This window comes from Trematomus bernacchii, unplaced genomic scaffold (genome assembly GCF_902827165.1).
Source record: "Trematomus bernacchii unplaced genomic scaffold, fTreBer1.1, whole genome shotgun sequence".
Lineage (NCBI taxonomy): Eukaryota > Metazoa > Chordata > Actinopteri > Perciformes > Nototheniidae > Trematomus > Trematomus bernacchii.
The window spans coordinates 5,564,418-5,585,730 of NW_022987582.1; the positions used below are offsets into that span (position 1 = coordinate 5,564,418).

Here is a 21,313-nt window from a genome sequence, read left to right on the forward strand (position 1 = left end):
TCGGTTTCACCTTAAAAGCACCTCAGACTTGCGGTCACACATCAATCAGTGATCCTAACAATATCTTTCTATTTGACACATGATTGAAATTGACTTTTGTGATATCACTGTTTGGTGTGTAGCTCTCAGATAGTGGTGTAGCGGCTGTTCTGTGATTGGCTGTTTACTTTGAAAGCGCCATGCTGCATGCAAAAGCTGCGTGTGATAGACAGTGATGGTTTGATAGCCAGCCTTTGACATCTTCCCTCAGAACTAATAATATGTTATTATAAATTCATGCACAATGCTGCCTGTGCAGACGGAGTTGTTTGTGAAGGGTCATGAGTGGCAGCTGATGAAATCCTCGATAACGTTTCTTTCATGGTAGTGCTGCTGTCAGCATCGTGTTGATGCCTGTTCTGTTGTTGGTTTGAACAGACTTTTGCAACATCCTGTTTGGTTTACTGCATATTACATTTTCATGCAGTTGAATAGATTCACGCCAAAGCACTCCCTAGTTTAAATAAATTGCTGTGTCTGGAATAACAGCGTGCAAAATGGCTGCCATGCATCAAGCAGGTGTAATTACAGGTGGTAGCTTGACATACGCTGTGCTCCTTTGGTTAAAGTAAGTAATTTGCTTAGCAATGCATCGTTCATCTGTCATTGGGGGCTAACAACATTAGAGACTAAGATGTGTGCACTCATGTTGGGAGCCTTCGATGCGTCTGTTGCCCCCCTGTAATTAAATCCACAGGACAACAAAATGAATGATGAATAGCATGCATAATGGCTTCTTGATCCAATTGTGAATCTTGGATCCACAACTAAACGTGTCAGCCCGGCCATGTTTTAACACCCGCTTGGTTCACGCAGAGCCGTGGCTGCAGAGTCAGCACTTGTAAAACAATTTCAAAGGTGAATCTCAGAGCCTGTGTAATGATATACAGGAGGGCACCTTGCAGCATCTGACATGTGTCCGACAAGTTGTGATCAAGTACACATCTGATGCTTTTAAACATATATAAATATAAGATTACGACATGCCAGATAATTTTCAAATATCAAAGTCACATTGGCTTGCTATATCATTTAGTTTTCCCAACAGCAGTGATGAAAGAAGTACTCAGATATTTTAATATTTTATATATTTGCTAATATTAAATCAACATTTGTTAGTTGGATGTTGAAAAATAGTAGTTACATTATTACAGCAGCTAAATCTGTCATATATGTGTAATGACATACTGTATAAAGTAAAATATTTCCCTCTGAGATGGAGTGAAGCAGAGATATTAAATAGCAGAAAATGGAAATACTGAGGTTAAATATAAATAAACCATATTTTCTTACATAATTTCAGTAGGACTTCAGATGCACTCCATCACTGCACACCACTGTACAATACATAAAAGAATGTCAGGTATTCTCCAAACATTGCAGCAAACATGGCCTGCAATGGCTAGAGAAGAAAACAGTGACCCGATCAAATGCAAATTCAATGCACACTACATGTCAGACTCTAATTTATGGAGAAATATGCTTTGCACCTGTCACACGGAGGTGTGAAGCTTGTCTGAATATATGGCTAACATCAGCTGTATAAAAGCTCTAATATGACACAGGCCTACAGTATAAATATATTTTTGTTCAGTTAAGATTATGCAGAGCTGAATTAGACCTCAGATAGCTCATATGATTTGCATTTATATGATTGTTAACACAAAAGTCTCACATTACAGGGGTTATGTGTTAATCACAAGGGCTGTAGCTCACTTTAATTATGAGCATTTTCTCAACCTGTTGTCAGACTGATAACAATGACCCTGTGGGTGCATGGTGACAGGTTATTTGAGCTGTATATTAAGTAATGCCAAATAAAGATGAACCTTAAATGGAGGAAAAGGCATGGAAATAGCATAGACTGTATACAGGGGAATATATGCTTGTCACATCCCAAATATAGCACACTAAGAGCTAGTATTAACTAACATGTATTCCTGGAGACTTTCCCGTACCCCTAACCACTACAACCACAAACTTTAATTTTTACGTTAACAAATACCAAGTAACCCTGAAATGTGTTGTGGAGATAAATGTTTAGTCCCAAAATGAATGAGTCTTATAGAAATAACAACCACCACTTATTTTAACCTAATTCTGACCTCCACCTTTAAATCCAGTTCAAAACCTCAAACAAGCCTTTTAAGGAATAGGGACAGCTAAAGGTTCACATTTTTTAAACTAATCTTAATTCTCAACTTTCAAAACCTTCATGTCCCCACTCCCCACAAAAATAGAATTACAAGATGACACACTCGCAGTCTGGGGCCTGGCTCTGAACACCACGGTGTCTTTCCGGCTGCGGCCTCTTGGAGGCGCCCGGCTCATACTTTGGATCAGCGAATAAGCGGCAGCTGAGAAGGAAAGTGGGCTTGAGAAAGAAATCTCTCCCTGAACTGTTTACCCTGACGTCAGTTTGCAGAACTAGCTCTGCCCTGTCTCCTTCAGTGTCTCTGAAACTCCTCTCAGTGAGAATTGGGGGAGTAGATGGGCTCGGCTCGCGCGCCCGGACCTCACGGAGTGAATGAAATGATTTATTCTACACATTTAAAGTGGACTAAAACAGCTACACGATGAACACCTGCGCCTTTCTGTTGATTTTGACTGTTCAGATCTACGCCGATGGCATCGAGGGGCCAACAGGTAAGGAGCAAATTCATCTCGATCTGCTTAACCCGGTTGGGAAGTTTTTACATGTGGATGAAAACTCCACTGAGAGCAAAAGTGGAGCGAGTCTGGTGAAGGTTCCAACTTTGTGTCTCCTTTCCAAAACACGTTGCTGCGTGGATCTGCGGCTGGCTGCTGTTTCCCATTGCCTACTGATAAGGCACAATGTTAATCCTCTAAACAGAAATTAAAAACACATTCATAATAACTTTGTGAACTGAAGTGTTACGTTTTCTTAAGCATGCTTATTATTTAGGAGGACAGCGTCTGGGTATTCTGGGAAAGCTCCCATTTCCCAAAACAGCACAGTCTCCTGCGACACGCTCTTTCTGCAGTTTGCTATTGCTCAATCATATTTAAAGGCACCTGGTAGTGGTGGTTTACATTGTGACCTAAAGTTACAGATCAGTTATTTCACAGCAGCACTTTAACCTAAAAAGAATCCGCGACACTTACATGACTTTTAGGTAATTTAGTCGATATTTGGGAGCAGGAATTTCCCAAAACCCCATCAGCCTGAATCTGTGATGACATCCAGAGGAGCTGCTCCACACAGATGTTGGATTGCGTCTCCCCTAAAAGTTTACATCATGATGAGGATGGTTTTAATGTAAAAGGCTTCTTATTGATTGAAATAAAAACAAGTTCTCATTATAATCCCAAATTGTAGGCTTTTCTTTGCATGTTTTAAGTGCAAAGAAGCGTAATTACCTCAAGGAGAACATTTTTTTTTCAGATTAAAGGCAAAAAATCATGCAATTTCTTATTTTTGTAATAATAAATAAGCTGGTGATTTTTCAAAATGTAAAATTCATTATCCAAATACATCCAATTGTTTAAATCAGTAACACATCAGAGAGATTGAAAGAGAAGGGCAGAGGGGTAAAAATAAATAACTTTTTATAGAAATGACAGACCCTTTCAAATTCATGTTTTCCAAATGTCTGCTTTTATTCCTTGATTTATATTGGTTGTTTACGCAATGTTAAAATTAGAGTGCCTTTGGGTATTTTTGTCCAAAGGCTAAAAGGACATGGGCCTGTGAGAGTCTCTCTGTCACTGACACACCATGCACACAGGCATAATTCTACCCTTGTAATACATAAAACCAGGGTAATAAGGCAGAAATATTGATAATAATGTATTTACATTGTAGGCTGCTTCAACCCTATAGCGATGTGGTTGAATGTGACACCGTTTAAAGCTTGATGATGTTGATATAATTTGACTTGGTATTTTCATTGGAATTTGGCTGATATTTATATTCCTCACTGGCAGTGGAACAACTAATGGCCACTACAACACTTGTATAACTCATTGTGAAAGAAGCAACATCAACATCAAACTCATGCACGCAGAGTGTGTATTGTCCAGAGCTGAATGGAGCAGATCATTAAGAGGAGTGGGCTGAGACATATGAAGGATTCAATCTCACATAGGTAATTAAAAGAGCTGAATGGAACAGGGACGCTTCACTACGGCTGTCAACAGAAATGTACATGGCGCAGGTTTTTTAGTTTGTTAACTGGAGTGTTGCAAGCCTCGCCATCTGCGCTTTCACCCTCCCATCAGCAGATAATAGTTAACGCTGCTGTTTTGGGGGCTTTTGATTCCCTGCCCTGACTCCCTTCTGCCTTCATCCTACAGGAGGAAATGATGAGCATAAAGGCAGCCTTAGATTCCCACCATCTTCAGAGTGTCTCCTTTTCATCAACACTCTGCCTTTATTGCTGTGAATGTGTGGAGACCACACCTTGACCTTGAATGCTTAATAACAGTTAAGACTCTGCACATTTCAGGCCTTTTTGACTCTATGTAATCCATATCTCCAAGGGAGGCTGTGGCTCAGTGGGTAGTGTGCTGGAATTTGAATCAGGGGATAGCGAGTTCGAGTCCCACTGCAGTAAGCATGTCGTTGTGTCCCTGGGCAAGACACTTCACCCCAAATTGCTCCTGTGGGGATTGTCCACAGTATGGAGTATGTAAGTCGCTTTGGATAAAAGCGTCTAACAAATGACATGTAATGTAATGTCTTCTTTCTTTCTTGCATATGCTGCCGTCTATACAGGCTGTCAGTTCATGGGAAGTGAAATTATTAGAGGCTATGAAATATAGTGGCTCTCTACCGCACTGGATGGAGTGTAATGATGTGGATAAGGGGAAAAAAATATCACGATTGGCATCACATTTTCTCAGACACAAATAGGTCATGAACACGAAGGTCCAGATTTCCAGTGTATGTGTTGATTTATGTTGTAAAGCCCATTGTTACACCTTCACTCCTCTTTTGTCTCTTATGGGAATTGGATGAATGTTCCATTACCATCTGTTTCCTCTTTTAGCAGCAAATTGTGTCAACTGAGTGGTGTAATTATCCTGTGTCTCACACTCATTTCCTGGTTTGATCTAAAGTTAATGCAGAATATCCTTTTTGCCTATTTAACTGAATAAGATAACATTTGGATCAAGATGAAAAGGACTTTCAAGCCCAGACGGTCTAGTTGAAGCATGGCATGGAATGAATGATACTTTACATCAGCGCTGGGAAAAGAAATGTAGGACCATCAGCACATAAGCTTAAAAGATATCAGAGCTGCTATTAAGAACATTTTTGTCACCAAATAATAATCCTTAGTAATCTTTAAAGGAAAACATTTCAAACATTTCCAGGTTTTATTTTCTCAAATGGGAAGACTTGATGTTGTTTTCAGTCATTATACTTAAGTTTGAGAAACCGGCTCGAGATACACTTTTTGTTTTATTCCATGGAATGCTCTTAACATCCCGATAGCAATGAATATCTTAAGTGCTTTGACAAAAAATCCATAAAATGTTTTGTGGAAGCCGTAGTACTGTAAAAAGCACGACCAATCATTTTAGCCGGCCCGGCTAAAATGACTGGATGGCCTACCTGCCTGTCAGCCTTCCATCTGTGCACAAACTTATCTCGTGCCCTCATTGGTCATGTGCGCGTTCGTGTGTGTTGGAGGAGGGGCTCTATAAGGAAGTGGCAGATTTTTTCCGGCTGTGTATTTTCAAATTCTAGCACACTCGAGCTGGTTTCTCCAAAATTACCTACCCTACCTTTAACTAAATATATTTGGGATTTGGAAATGTTTCCAGACAAAACAAGACATTTGACAAGGACATTTGTGTTTTGTGACATTTTCTAGTCAAACCCTGCCCAGATGGCGTTAACAGTTGCAGTAACATGCTGATACATGCAACGGACGGACAAAAGAAAAAAAGATTAAACAGGAAACAGAGAAGGCTCTTTTCAAAGGAGACTAAACAACTACAATTCCTAACATGAAAAACAGGATTTCAAAAATATTTTGGCTTGACACTATTTGCCTGCGCTTGCTGTTAAAGTATAGGGTCATTATTGTTACATTGATCATCTCCTAGTTCTTAAAGGTAGGGTAGGTAATTCACTTCAGAAACACTTTTTGTTATATTCCATGGAATGCTCTTAACATCCCGAAAGCAATGAATACATTAAATGCTTTGACAATAAATATATACAAATATTTCATCTGTGGAAGCCGTGGCGCTGTAACAAGCAAGTCCAATTATCTGCCTCGGCCCGCTGCAGATAATTGGATGACCTACCTGCCTGTCAGCCTTCCATCTCGTGCACAAACTTATCTCGTGCCCTCATTGGTCATGTGCGCATTCGTGTGTGTTGGAGGAGGGGCTCTGTAAGGAAGTCTGAAGGAAGGGGCAGATTTTTTTCGGTTGTGTACTTTCAAATTCTAGCGCACTCGAGCTGGTTTCTCCATTCTTACCTACCCTACCTTTAAGAGTCCATGTCATTTGTATATAATAAGCGTCTATGGATGGACGGAAAGAATGAGGCTGAGAATCCTTGTTGAATTATTGCAGGGAAGAAAAATGTAACCATCAAGTAGAAAATGTTGCCTCGCACCACAGAGTGGAAGTGTTCCCTGCAGGAGCCAGGCCACCGTCTGTGGATAGAGGGAGAGGGGCGGTGGGGACTGGGCCTGAATCAGACTCCTGAAAAGACTGGTTGATTTCCATCGTTGTGGGATCATGGGCAGTAATTCAGTGAGCAGATGGAAAACTTTACAAGAATGCAGGGGATTGGAGAGGAGAGAATTTTCCGAGAGAGAAGACAGAGGAATTTATTCAGATAAATTGTCAGGGTGTTTTTTTTTTTTGTAACTGAGCCCACAGCAGGACTCTAGCTGGACTTGAGTGTCCATTCTGCCTTCAGCAGTGGAGTGAGTGATTAGGCGGGGTGCTGATGAGAAGAGTCCTGTGCTCTGCAGTGTGCCTCTTCCAGTTTCTGTCTCTGATCTATTGTAATGTGGGGCTGTGGAGGAGAGCCAGCCCCCGATTGGCTTAGTCATCTCACAAGCCTGGAAGATGAAATGCATCCATCTAGTGTATGTGTTCAAAGAATTCTGCTTAATGCCAAAGCGCCATGATTGGTACGCCTCATCAGACGAAGCGTGTCCAATCAGGGGCCTCCTCGGTCTTGAGCTGGTCTCATTTCTCATTATTTTATGGTGATGTATCTCAACTTAGTTTGTGCCGTGCTGAGTTTGCAGACATTTCTTTATGCTAGACTGCAGCTCGCAGGCATCTTGTGATGGTTGTGCCTAATTAATCCTGCTGAGCATTTTGTTTCGTTTTTAATCACACGTTACCATTCTGTTTCTAAATCAGTCCCGACTTTTTTCTGTTTTCTTTTTTTTGTTGAAGGCTCTGCGAGTTGTGGCCTACTCAGGCGAAACGATTGTTTGCTCTTCTGAAAAGTCAAGTGCCGGGTGGAGTCGTGTTTCTGGGGCAGAGAGACAGCAGGTTGAGGAGAGAGCAATGCCCGAAAGCAGGATCCTTTCTGCTGTGTTTCTCCTCTGCCCTCATATCTGGCCCATTCTTCTGGCAAACAATGAGCTCTTGAAGAGTTCCCTCATTATTTGAAACATGCACTTAAAATATCAGGGTTTGTCGACAACACAGCATATTAATATGTGTGCCTCGCTTTTGCATGTGCTAATCAGAATCCTTATTCATTAGCGCTTTTGCCTGTAAGAGCTGGAAATCAGGCACGGAAGTCATGCCATGCAAGGAGGCTAGCAGGGGCTACAGCCGCCGCTCTGGGCTCTTCAGGGTAACTCTGAGACCTTCCAGCACACGGCAAAAGACGCAGAGAAGACTGAGAGATTTACAGTCGGTGGCCTGCCTCGGCCTGCCTCCTCCTGCCTCTTCCTTTCCACTCTGCAGCGACAGCCAGAGTGCAGGCTTCTCAGCTCCTTCGGCCAGGTTTTATTAATGTGGTATTGATCTTTTCAAACCCCGGCAAGTCCATTTTACTTAAAGGGGACCTATCATGCAAAATGCACTTTTGTACGTCTTTTATACATGAATATGTGTCCCCGGTGTTCCAGGGAACTCACCAAGTGTCAGAAAACACAACCCTCTCTATTTTCCTCCATACCCAAATCTCTAAAAAAGGGGCTGCAACGGATCTGATAAAAACTGATCCAGATTTGAACACTTCACTGACGTCACAGAAGTGGCGCTACGGCTATTGGGCCAACTCTCCACCTATCAGGGGAATGTGGGGTTGGGCCACGGCCGGCCATTGCCGCTCGAAAGCGCTGGAGATGCTGTAGTACATATGCCAGGCCTGTAAGTGGCGCTGTAGTCTGCCACAAAAGCAGCGAAGAAGACTTCCCGTGCATAGTTACCATGGTTACCCTTCTGTTTATTCTCCGCTGTCGCTTTTTTTCTCCCTCCCCGAGGCAAGCGTTTGCTCCCGCTGCTTTAATTCAATGCAATCCCTCCCCGTCGAGGCAAGCACTGTAATTCTCTCCCGGTTAGTCCACCAGCAGATGACACCCACCCACAAAAGTGCCGGTCAAAGGTCTTCTTTGTTATTTATTGAGCTTTAAAACAAATGAATAACGACTCTATATAATAATAGGCTATAATAAAACACGGAAGACGGAGATCTATTTTTCTCCCCCTCTTCTGACAGCCCAGCAGCTGTTCAGAGCGCGCTCCCCTCTCCTGCAGGGGGGCGTGGTCAGCTGCAGCTCACAGAATCAGACCCCTGCAAAAACAGTGCTGGAGAACAACAAACAGAGCGAAATGAGGCATGGCTTAAAATCATGATCTGTTTGGTATTTTGAAGACAGAAACGTATAAATATACCTTATATAGGTATGGCCCTACAATATATCATTTAAATATAGCATGATGGGTCCACTTTAAATTTGATCAAAGTGGCATCCAGTCTGTGACCGCGAGTTTGATGTAGTTGCGAATTATCCAGCCAGCCAGCACTTGCATGACGTAACACAAGGAGCCTGGTTTACAGCAGAGAAATGTTTGCAGCATTGTGTGTAGAGCAAAGGACAGGAAAAAGTGGAAATCCTCTGAAACATGAAAGAGGGGGCCTCATTTCCATAAGAAGGCTGTATATATTACAAATAAGCCACAAAATATCCCCTTGATGTACTGGTCTAAAATGGCAGGTCTATTATACTCATTATCACTTAAAAGCATATGTTTTACTTGAATAATGGACAGGGAAATGTATCATTCAACACAGATGTGTGTGTATGGCCTGGATATGATGAGAATGAGACTGTGTAGCCCCAGCACAGATAGATGTGTAATTATCCAACAAAGAAATATAAGCATGTATGAGAGTTTCAGTCCCCGTGTTTTTTTCCCAGAGGAAGCGAGCGCCAGACTGCAGAAATTGGGTCTGGAAGACTGATGCTGCGAGTGCCGCTTATCCCCTACCCGGAGGAAAGAAAGCCTCAGGAGCAGTTTATATTTAGCCCACTGGCCGTGTTTCAGTTCTTTACCTTTCTCCTATGTCAACACATTTACAGCCAGATTCTCCCGGCCCCCTGTTGTTTGTCTATGTAGTGTGTAACAAATGCTCAGGTCACTGGAGTCAGGGTTCAGGATTAGGGCAGGATTTCAGTGTGGAGATGTAACCTGTTGTTGAGCTGCCTGCAGTCCGCTGCACCCTCCCAGTGAAATCTGAACTGCTGACGCTCCTCTAAAAGTCAAAACAGTCTCTTCAGGACATTTTTCTCCCTGCCGGTGTAATGGATGCAGGCTTCAGTTGCCTTTGTGCCACGGTGCCTGCTCTCTGAGGGTAAGTGGTATTTCTGGTTTGACCGGCCCCTTTGGGCAATGAAGTATCCTCTCACAGACCCAGCCATGAACCCGAACACTTATCACCCTGATGTATCTCACTCTTATTAGACTCACACTCTTTCACATAAACTTTATTAGGACAGTGGAAATTGAAGCGCATTAAAGTGTAACAGAGCATGGATAATGGCTAGTGTGCCAATTTAAAAGAGCAAAGTATTTGAGGCCTTCACAGCATGAAGCCTAAGTAAAATTGAGCTCTTAAAAAAACCCATATCTGCTCTGTTCTACAGCTTTCATTGCTCATCCCAGTTTGCCGTGAATTGAAAGCGGTTTGTATGTCTTTTTTTTCCTGGCAGCACAGTGGCATGGCGCAGCGGTGACACTCAGCTGTGACAGATGCTGGGTTATGGGAAGGTCATGGCAGATGTGGTAGCTGGCTGTAAGTCAGTCAATAAACTGATTCCAAACCTGTTGAGCATTTTAAAGTCCTATTTACAAGAATGTGGTGACGACTAATCTTGTTTTGGTCTGTAAGACATTAGCAGGGTTTTCAAGAAGTTCATCTGAAAATGTCCACGTGTCCATGAAATAGGGAGGGGGCCGATATTCCCCTAAAATCTTTATTTAAAATTCATGAAATTCACCGAAACTCGAACTGCATGGTTTTCACAAGAGCAACGTGAATGTTGCTTGATGTTTCATCATATATTCTTGCAAAGAAATTGACACAGTAGTCTGGCAGCTTTTGTAAAAAGATAAATAAAAGTTGGTAATTTGTGTTACTAAAAAAGCATGTAATGCTTTTTCTACTCTGGACTGCAGGGCATGTATTGACATCTTATTTAAATGTAAGTAGAAGGAGTGGATATGCAGAGTCTGGTGGCATGCTAAGATATGCTAACAGCATACTGGCTTCTGACCGCCAGTGGGGTTGAAAAGCTTTTGTCAAGTGATGTTAGTAGAGAGAGCTTGGGAACTCGGCCGGGCTTTGACGCTTTGTTCTGTTTCAGGTGCTGAAGTGAGACCGAGCAAAAGCAGAGCCTATTGATTTCTCAAACACAGCCTGTCACAGTCAGCTTATTGTCTTCTTCCTTTAGAAACGCTCCTGTCTATTCTTCATGACCTCCCATCACAACCCTCCTCACTTTGACATGTTGCTATTTCAGCGGTTGCTCAGGGGATCGTGAGAACATTTTCTTTTAATAAAAAGAACCAAACATCACTTTTTCCCTTGGCTTTTACACTTTGTATTGTTATAAGACATTTCAGGGGCAAGCCTTTCAGGTGTTCCCCTTTTGTTTCACCAGTATGCAGTATACAATACAACTCAGTCATTAGCAGACGATTCATTGTAAACAGTGTCTATTATTCATTTCTTCTGACAAGGTGGTATAACTGCCTGAGGGCAAAGAAATGAATCTGTATTTGCTGCCCAGCGTGTTTATACGGAGTGCGAGTCGGCCCTGCAGGGACACTAATGAAGAGGGATAGCTCCTGACCAGGGACCTATCGGTGCCCTTTATCTACAGATCACTGTTCCATTGTTGCGTTGCCCAGGAACAGGTGCAGCCAAATTCCATATGTACTTTGATGTGAAGGTCTGTTTATACAGGCCCAGAGATGCAATCTTGTCAACCGAATGCCATGTGTGGTAGCCTTGACAAACCTTCCTTCAGGGCACGCTCCACAGCCCTCGGGGGGTCTTCCTCCTGGTGATTGCTGAGCTGCTCGGCGTTCCTGAGAGACAGCTCGTCAAACAGTTTGAAAGACCTTTGTTTGTTCTTGCGCCTGACTTGGATCTGCCAGCAAAGGGGAGGTTGGGATTCAAGGGGTGAAGGCCCCAAGAGATGAGGGGCTTATGAGTGGATTGAAGTGGGCACCAACGTGACCCAGAGCCTTGTTTGAGGAGCCGTTCATGTGTCTTTCCACACTCAGACAAAGACCATGTCCACACTGTTGTTGATACATTTGAAAGAGCATTCGTTCTTGGTCTGCTGTCCATGCTGATCTGGAACTCAAAGTTTGACCTTTTTGAAGACGTTTCCCCATGGTCTAACATTGTCATGTGAGGGGGAAAAGGGAGCTTTTCCAAAATGCTGACACCACCATTGTGATGTGATCTACTGTAAAGCTCCTGGCTCTAGGGGCCTACGCATGCCCAGTGGAGGACATTTCAAAGCTTTCGTTTTTTTGGCATTTTAATATGAATGGCAAACTTTTTGAAACGGACTGGAAAGGCTAATGTGGACGGAAAGCTTTCATGTCATTTTCAAAAAGTGTGGACTTTCTGCAGCCAAAGGGTCCATTTGCTTGTCTCACATTAGCTCAAAACCAGAAAAATGCAAGAATGTCCAGGGAGCCCACGGGGAGTCGTTAACAAAGAGCTTGATTCAAAAGCACACACAGAAGATTATAATAATTGTTTGGCCCTTGTGCATGTGCATGTGTGTGTGGCTGTGTTTGTTTGCAGGCTGGCCAGGGCCTAGGTGTGTAATGGAAGGAAAGGATTGGTAACTTTTCCCACCTGATCATATGCAAATATCTGCTTAACTCCCTTGGCCATTTTGAACTTCTATACATCTAAGCCATGTGTATTATAATATAGCTTTTGTTTGTTTCGTTCCTTTATGAAGTGCTAATGAAAAATAATAGTATAGTGTGCTGAGGACATATTTTCCTAATGATAAATACATTGCACTGCAAAGATGAAAGAACCAGACTCTGCCATAGAAACAAGCTTTGGAGCCCCTCTGTGTTTAGAGAGTAGATGGAGTACACAGTGTGTCAGAGACCTCGGAGCAGGTTGGACTGGCCTTTGTCTGTTCGGACAGCCAGGGTAATTAAGAATCCGCTTAGAGCTGGGATTACGGCTGGAAGTAGGCTGATCACAGGGGACAGGAGAATGGGCATTAGCAGAATGGTGGTTAATTTGGGTATTACTCTGCTTAGCAGTGGTATCATGTGACAATAAGACAGCTGACAATGGAACCCTGTTGATGCTGAGATCCCTTGCTCGGCGCTAATAGGCTTTACTGCAGATCGCTTTGTTTACTCACAGTGGGAAGCCCTCCACCTTCTTGCTTTATCTTCCTTCCTCACACATTCAAACTTTCCTAATAATTTGTCTCAACCTAATTAGACAATGGTAATATTTTGCCGTACACCTCCCCGAGGTATTTTAGCAGCGTTCAGACAAATGTGCCTTACACCAGGACCTTTGAAACGAAACATGCAAGATTGTTAATCTCTCTGGTGAATGCAAACTCTTGCTGTTTTTGGGATATTTTGGATTTTTTGGAATGTAATTAATGTTCTCATTAACTGAGTACAAGCTGTAAGGCAGAGCTAAATGCCTGATACCCTCGGGTCCTTGCTCTCCTCTACTTTAGGAAACATGGACAGCCTGTGTCTGGCATGAGAAACAGGGAATGGTAAAATAGTTTCTTTCTTGTCAGTCCAGGCTTTTATTGTGATCCGCATGGAGAGGTAACCTGAAGCCTCTGCACCACAAGTGAAGCTATTTGTTGGCCTTTAGAAAGGATATGGAGCCAGGTCAGCGTGAATAATAACAATGGAGGGAACGGGTTTATCCAAACACAGAAAGGTTACATCAAATGGCCCACCTAATTCATCGCATTACTCTTATTTACAATGAACCTGTGCATTTGTTCCTGGTGTCAGCTCTGCCTGAATTAGAGAACATTCCTGCAGGTGAATAGTTGACAGATTTATCAGTGCACAACGTGACATTGCAATGCTTTGTTTCAACTTTGGTTTCAAAGGGAGCGGGGAATTGTTTTCCACAGTCTTTAAAGGCTAATCCCATCAGAGGGGCTGGCAGCATGGAGGGCTAACAGAGTCACGTCGGACGTTACACTGCCAGAACAAGAGGCAGACAGGAATGTGTTTTGTCTCTCTAACTTGGCCTCATTTACTCTTGACTGGAAAAGCAAAAGAGGAAAACTCCTCCCAGACATCTTGACTTCTTAACTCCTTTCTCTGAGCCAGGATAAGCAGCGGGTGCCTGATTCTGTCAGTGAAAGCAGGAGCCGACTTCTGTTATGGATTCAGTTTGGGTTTTCGAAGATGCAATGGCGGCTCAGACTATCATTATTGCAGATGAATTAAGGAGGTTTTTACCTCTCCGAGGAGGGTTCCTCGCTTCACTGGTTGTCTTTTGGCTTGGTTAGGCACATGTGCTCCCGGGGGAACGGGCTCATTCAGTGCTTAGGCCATGGAACTGAGGATTTATCCCAGCCCACTGAGTCCCTGAGTCGCCACAAACTCCTGCTGAAGGATTTAAGATTGGTTAGTCTGTCAGTCCGCTATTTTTCTCAAGAGATTGAAAAGAAAGATATTTCTTTAGTTCGAATAAATGCTTGTGTCTGCACCTGTACTTGATACCATCTGGTTAAAATGAATAATGTGAGAAGAGTAGGTGAAGGTGAATTTGAGAGTTATTGAGAAAAATATGTGTTTTTTAAGAGTCATGTATTGTAACAGGATTCTGTGGCTCATAATCAACTATTATATAGAAAAAAGGTTTAACAATCTCGGGACCACATTCTCATCAGGATGAATTCATCATCATAGTGTAAATTCTTACAAAGTGGACTCCTAAAATACAATAGAACGTTGTCTGGCCTGCTGATTGAGATTATATCAGCAGCTTCAGCAGCAGCTCATAAAGGCAGCAAGGCACTTATAAAACATTTGAGGCCTATTTTTGCCATTTGCATCAAAAACCTTTCTCTTTCTTAATGTCACATCTTATTAATCCCTCAGATATCTATCACTCATTAACTTCAATACATTTGTTAAGAAGAAGTTGAAAAAAACACTTGTTAAACCTTCACACCTCGCCACAGATTTCTCAGTATCCAAGTTCTAATAGCATCTGCGTACTCAAATGGTCAAAATGTGCCATCTGCTCAGGATATTTTATGATATTTTAAGTGTACTTACAATGATTACCTGCCTAAACATTAAGATAGATCAGTGCCTAAAGGTATATTTAGCCCAATATTTAAGAACATATAATTGGGTGTAGCCAAACACCTGGGCCTGCATTGTTGTACAGAATTCACTCGCCATCTGTTAGTTTTTCTTGAAGGCTTTTATTTTGAAGCAGATGCACAAAGTGTTGAGTCTGAATCACTGGAAGACAAACATAGAAAGCATATGCTTTCTCACAGCTGTTGTCAGCTGCTTTCGTTCTTCAGCCAAAGTCAGTTATGGCGATGCATTGCACTACATATTTTGTCATGGTGATAAAATAATATTCAGGTTATGGTTCAAATAAAACATAAAATGAGTCGTGGCACACTCTCTAACATTCCTCCATGTTGAGCTGGTCCTGGGTTCTTATAAACTGGACATCAGGGAAAACAATCTATACTTGAGCTTTCTAAAAGACGTATCCTTCACATCCTTCTCTGTGTTGAGGTGCTTTTCTGTTCTTAAGTTCTGCATCTTCATTGCTCCATTATTCCCCCTGCCCGTTTCACCGGGCTTTGTCTTTCCTATCCATCTTTGTCCTTGTCCTCTCAGCCTTGGGGCTTCTTGGGGATCTACAGTACACTCAGTGTTTCTGGGAAGGGCTCAGTATTCTATGCAGAATGAGCAAGAGCTCAAAGCAGACGCGTGTGTGTCTGCCTCCCCAGGCACTCATTAAGCTTGTGTGTGTGAAGGTGTGTTTCCGGAGTCTTCTGCGGGAGACATGCGTGCATGTGGAGGTTAAAAGGCATCCGACAGAGACATCATTTTCCAGCCTGTGGCGATGGGAGAAGGTAACTTCATTAGCCAGTTCCCTCTGTACAGATTAACTTGATTACACTAACCAAGTCTCGATGGCAACAGTGGCGAAGAGTACAAATGTCACACCTGGATTTCAGATCTGTGCTGCTTTTTTTCTAGTTTATGAGTAATGGTGTTTGCAATTGTGTGTGTGTTTGTGTGTGTGCGTGTGGTTGAGTGCATGGGTGGGTAGAGAAGGAGGGTCAATTGATACACCTGGGACATTTGGCTGCTCTGTAATTTGGGAAAGTGACTCATCTTCAGGTAATGAGCAAGTAGCGCTCTAGGAACTTCTTTCTATAATTTGCTTGATAGAAGTCACACTCTTGCTTTAATTCATGCTGTTATGCGCTTGCACACTCTCTCTCTCTCTCTCTCTCTCTCACACACACAGACACACACACACACGCACGCACGCACGCACGCACACACACACACAGCGCAGCTTTTCTTCAATATCTCAGGCATCCCTTTTGTCTTGTCTTACCCCCGTACAACAAGCCTGCCTCCCTACGGTAAAGCGTAACCATCAGTTATTTCCACTTTGAGTGCATCTACAATATCTGTCAACATATCTTTCACAGATAATATGCACAAACATTTGCAGTCATGCATAGTCACACACTCTGCCTTTCATTACTCTAGGGGCAAACAACATTAACCTCTTTTAACCTGGATTGATCCACAGCACCGCTTGCCTTAACTCTCCACATTAGCTGATGGGATTGGCCAGGTTTTACCAATATCTTCTTGCTCTTTTTGCCCCTGAGGTGCACCCCGGGCAGTAAAATTAGCAAGAGAAGTGTATCATTCACAGGAAGCATTTCATTGAAACAATCATGGCCACTTGGTCCTTTCATTCTCAAAGATTTGATTGACCAGAAAATCGAGGAACTTTGTTGTGTCAGATTAGATTTATCTAAGCCTTCGGTATGAAGCTGCGTGCGACAGATTAAACACTTTAAATCTCTTGAGGGAGTTTTCGTGAAGGCCACTTTCATGAATTACCTCTTATCCTGAAATGTATTGTTATATAGCTTTGTGTCTGCTCTCACCTGTTGAAACTGAAAATGTCTTTCTCTGTGAATGTGTTTATATTTAGCATGGTCTGTATTCTCCCCACAAACACTGCTGTAATATAACATTCATGAGCAAGGCTTTACTGCCAGACCAGACTGAAACGTACTCCTAAGCCTTCTGTCAGACTCCCAGTGAGGCTGTTTTTTCTGACCTACAAATGCTTCAGAAAACATACGCACACACATGCCTGGGCTTGTCAGCTCCCCAGTCATGTATCCTGGTCAAGGTGAAGAAGTGTGATGGGGTGGGGGGTAATGCAGACACATGGAGATGAGAGGAGGGAACGAGGGATAGAGAGAGCACCATCGCAGACGCCTTGTTGTTGACAGTCTCAAGCTGACAGGCCAGATTCAGTGGGATTTTGTCGAGCTGCCGCTTTGATGAAATGTTTTCAGGAAATGAGGAAAAACTGAGCTGACTGCAACCTCTGGCTCTAAAGACATAAAAACACGACGCTCATGAAATTGAGGTTGTCCTGGTGATGATTGCTGGAAGAGTGCTTCGGGGCTAATTTTTCTTTCCTTGGTCGCTGCTCAGCAGAGATGGCAGTAGCAGATTTATTTCCTGCAGGGTAAATGAGGACGTATATGTTTACAAGTGCAGATTATAATTTCAGGAAAATTACAGTTTTCAAATTCCTCCACTCGTCATCATGGCACTGTGTGTGGCACGGGGTTTACAGCAAAGCCACCAGGCTCCAACAAACCCAGACAAAGGCAGGTTGATCATTAGTGGTTATATCAACATGAAAGCTCACAACACATCATGCTGTTATTATCTCTGCAGACACTATACTCACTCATATTGTTTTAGCTGCTAGCTGCATGCAGGGTGGAGAACTTCCTGTCACAGGTCCTGTTATCCGGGCCACCTTTTTCATGGTTGGGGATCGGCTGTCTATTTGGAGTAATACCACCCTCTCTAAAAGGCCTATCATGACCTGCATCATGAAACATAACTAGCCACATGTTCAGTATTGACCATTTAAACAGAATTGAAAAAAAGGGCATAGCAGAGCAGAAATTCAGAGAGGGTTTTTATCTCAATCCACAGGCAACTTTATGGCAATATTGAATTTGCATGATTCTTCATCAGTGTAATGAAGTATCTGGGTTTAATGTTGAAATGGTTAGTTGATTAATTGGCAGAGTCACTTGGCAAAAAATGTATTGGCGGTTTTGACAAAAGATTAATTATACAAATAATTTATAGTGGATCAAAAATGTCAGAATGTATGTAAGTAATGCCTTCTCATAATTCGACAATTTGATAATGTATCTGCCTCTGGTACACCTTGATTTCCCCCTACTTTTATAGACTTATCAATGAACAAATATATAAAGAGAGAAATAATGTGTTTTATTTAATTGTTATTTATAAGGAGAAGTTTCAACCAGTGCCACACATCACTGTATTTATAGTCTAAGGTACTCCTGTCCATAGATGGAGCATCACACATACACAAACACAACAAAACCCATCAAAACTAAAGAAGGCACTAAACAACTACCAATAAACATATTCAAAAATGCAGTGAAAAGCAACTGATCATTACAAATTCTGTTCATTATATAAAGATATGTTGTTGAATGGTTTAACCTTATTCTGCATATCCCTGTTGCGATATAAAATTACCTTGAGTGATGGATCGTTTTACTCAGTAGCCTAGCTTTGCACGGGAGGTACTTTAACACACCTGTGCACAGTAAGAGGCAGACATAAACACGCTGCCTTTTCTTTTATATCCACCTTTAAGAAAGAATGCAATCATATCAGAGATGATGTAGCACACATCATTTGTGCTCAAGCTGAGTGATGCGTTCAGTTATTGCCTGAAGGAGCAGGATTAGTTTAACATGGAGGGCTTCTGTATTATCTGCCAGATTTCCCAGCTGCACTGAGCCTTCTCCACTTGGCGTCACAGCTTCTTTTAACCCCCCTCTCGTTCCGGTTTGATCCGCAAAAGTCATTCTTACCTTTGAAGAGGATGGTCCACAGGGGGTGTTAAAAGAGGTGGTTACGCTATTATGACTCGTAAAATTTTGGCTCTGTTTCACAACTTTTTTTGTCACAACATTGACATCTTGATTGACCTGATCCAATCATTTGACACCATTCCAACACCCACATATCTTTAGGCTACACGTTCACAGGGGGCCTTTATTTACACAGCCTCCTCCATTTTGCACATTATTTTCAGATGCGTTTGGCATGTTTTTAACAGTGGCGAGAACTTTGCTTGTCTTATTGCCCACGGCATCGACAGATCTAGAAGTGAAAAATGTTTAATTCTTCTCTGCAAAACATCACCATAGTTTTTCTGAAGTCTGGAAGCAACAACCACTATCAGAGCCTTTTATATGCATGGGTTTAGTGCTGCTGGAGCTGAAAAAGAAGTGCACAAGACCATCTTCCAGATCCTTCTCTCGTCTCGCTCTGCCGCTTCTACTCACTTCTTTGCCCTTCACTCCATCTCTCCTCTGCTGTTGTCTTTCCTTCTACACTTTCCCTCTCGGTTTTCCTGGCCCCTGCTCTGTGGGCCCTCATGATGTCCTGTGCAAAGCCTCAAATCAACACCAGCAGCCAGTCTGGGCAGAGCTGGAGTTGTCCCGCAGCAAGGCCACACAGCAGCGCGAGATTGACGGGCTGTGTAGCCGGATGCGTTCTGCTTCGCTGCACTTTGTGTGCGTCTGAGCGCGTGCTTTTGAGATTTGCAGGATGGAGGGATGGATGTAGGGAATGAGAGAGCGAGAGGGAGGGACAGGAAAATGGAGGCCAGGGGAACCAGCTTTGCTTTTGTTGAGTTTACATAATTAATGCTTTGTTAAACAGGACTGTGTCTACACACAGTATCAGCTCTGATCACATATGCAAATATTGTCAAGAGGATAAGCTTGGAAAACTTTCCAAATGCTTCACAATGGTCTAAACGAAGCTTCTTTATACATTCATTACTCTGGTGGTTGTAGGCAATTAAATTCCAGGTAATGAAAAGCGGAAAACACTGATTACTTTTTTCTCAGAGCCATTCAGATGCTTTGGAATCCCTGTGGGAATGTATTACCAACTGTAAGGACGTGCTGCAACGAATAATCTAAGTTTATTGTTTTATCACTTTTCTGCTTTGTTTCTCCCCCCATCTTGTGATAAACTTTGTTTTAATTTTAAGACACATTTTAATGTGGCTTAACTATATTGATAACATTTGGGACAGTGGAAATGAAATCATTGATAGGAGAGTGTGTGTGTTTTTTTTTTCCTGAGTTGGGGTTACAGTTGTTTGTCATTCATAGGCAGAAGGGCTCCAGAGAAACCGCTGTGATTAGCCTCCGGCCCCTGGGACCGTATAGCTTTCCAGGACCTGCTCCGTCAGCACCAAACAGGACATTTATCACAAACTCCACCTCTATTCTGCTACCCCCTCGCAGCAGGGAGGCAAGCTAATACCTCAATATATGTACTGCAAACACAGAAAGACAAACACCATCACACAGATAACGCATGTCTGTATGTGCGATAGACGAAAAAGAACGGGAAAAATTAGGCAGCAATCCTAGAGTGGATTTTTGTATTTACACTAACCATACAAATATACACACATCTGAATAATGAGAAGAATAATGCAACTGAAGCAATTTAGTTTACCTACAACTTCACACAGTTTTATGATAAGATACTTGTTGTTGCTGTCACCAAGTGGTCAACATAATCAGTTATTGTAGGTTTATTTAAAAATATATAAACATCAGCTTAACTGACACTGCAGCTAACACCATAGACTACCCTATAGAATCCTATATAAAATAAGCATGTATAAGTCCTTAAGCCTAATGGGCACTCTGTTAATTCTGATGTACCTTGGGATTGCTGTTAGCAATGAAAGGTGCTTTACAAATCGAATTTATTATTATTATTATTATTTCACTCTTTGACTATGTAGCAACATTTTAATAAATGAAGGACAAAATTAACCAATGCAGTCACACAGTTATTTAATTGTTCATGTGAAGAAAGTTCAATACATACATAAAATGCGAATTATGGGAAAACCATTTGCTGGGGGAAGAAAATAACGACTAAGATAACAAGCTGTTCTTTTCCCGTTTATTAGACCATCATCACGCGCACACGACGCACGCACGCACACACACACACACACACACACACACACACACACACACACACACACACACACACACACACACACACACACACACACACACACCACACACACACACACACACACACACACACAGGTGAAGTCCAGCCAGGCACAGTGGGAGTCACTGGACTCAGTGACATGTGACTGTAATTCAGCCCCTGAGCTTCATAAGTCATACCCATAATGCACGGCATGCAACTGCATAGCGGTAGTTAATATTACTGAATCACTTTGATGAATAACTGCTGCATAGGAAATGGCTTTAGTGTGCTCCTGACTTATTGTTGGTGCTTCGTGATAACCCTTTAGGAAGCACTGCACAGGGTAGTGCACTTTACAATTCTATGTGGAGCCAACACATTAATAATCTTGAAGCAATACTGCCATTTTATCTTCATTATCTGTAACTTATTTAAGAAT

General features: G+C 42.3%; 1 protein-coding gene across 2 annotated transcripts in view; it reads left to right on the plus strand.

The window, feature by feature from the left end:
* The first annotated feature begins 2,458 nt into the window (after positions 1 to 2,458).
* ptprub (protein tyrosine phosphatase receptor type Ub) overlaps positions 2,459 to 21,313 on the plus strand; it is a 156,061-nt gene continuing 137,206 nt past the window's right edge. For both annotated transcript variants that reach the window (XM_034127723.1, XM_034127722.1), the window contains exon 1: positions 2,459 to 2,685. In XM_034127723.1, the coding sequence (XP_033983614.1) occupies positions 2,616 to 2,685 (70 nt within the window). In that variant the 5' untranslated portion in view covers positions 2,459 to 2,615. The remainder of the gene's footprint in view (positions 2,686 to 21,313) is intronic.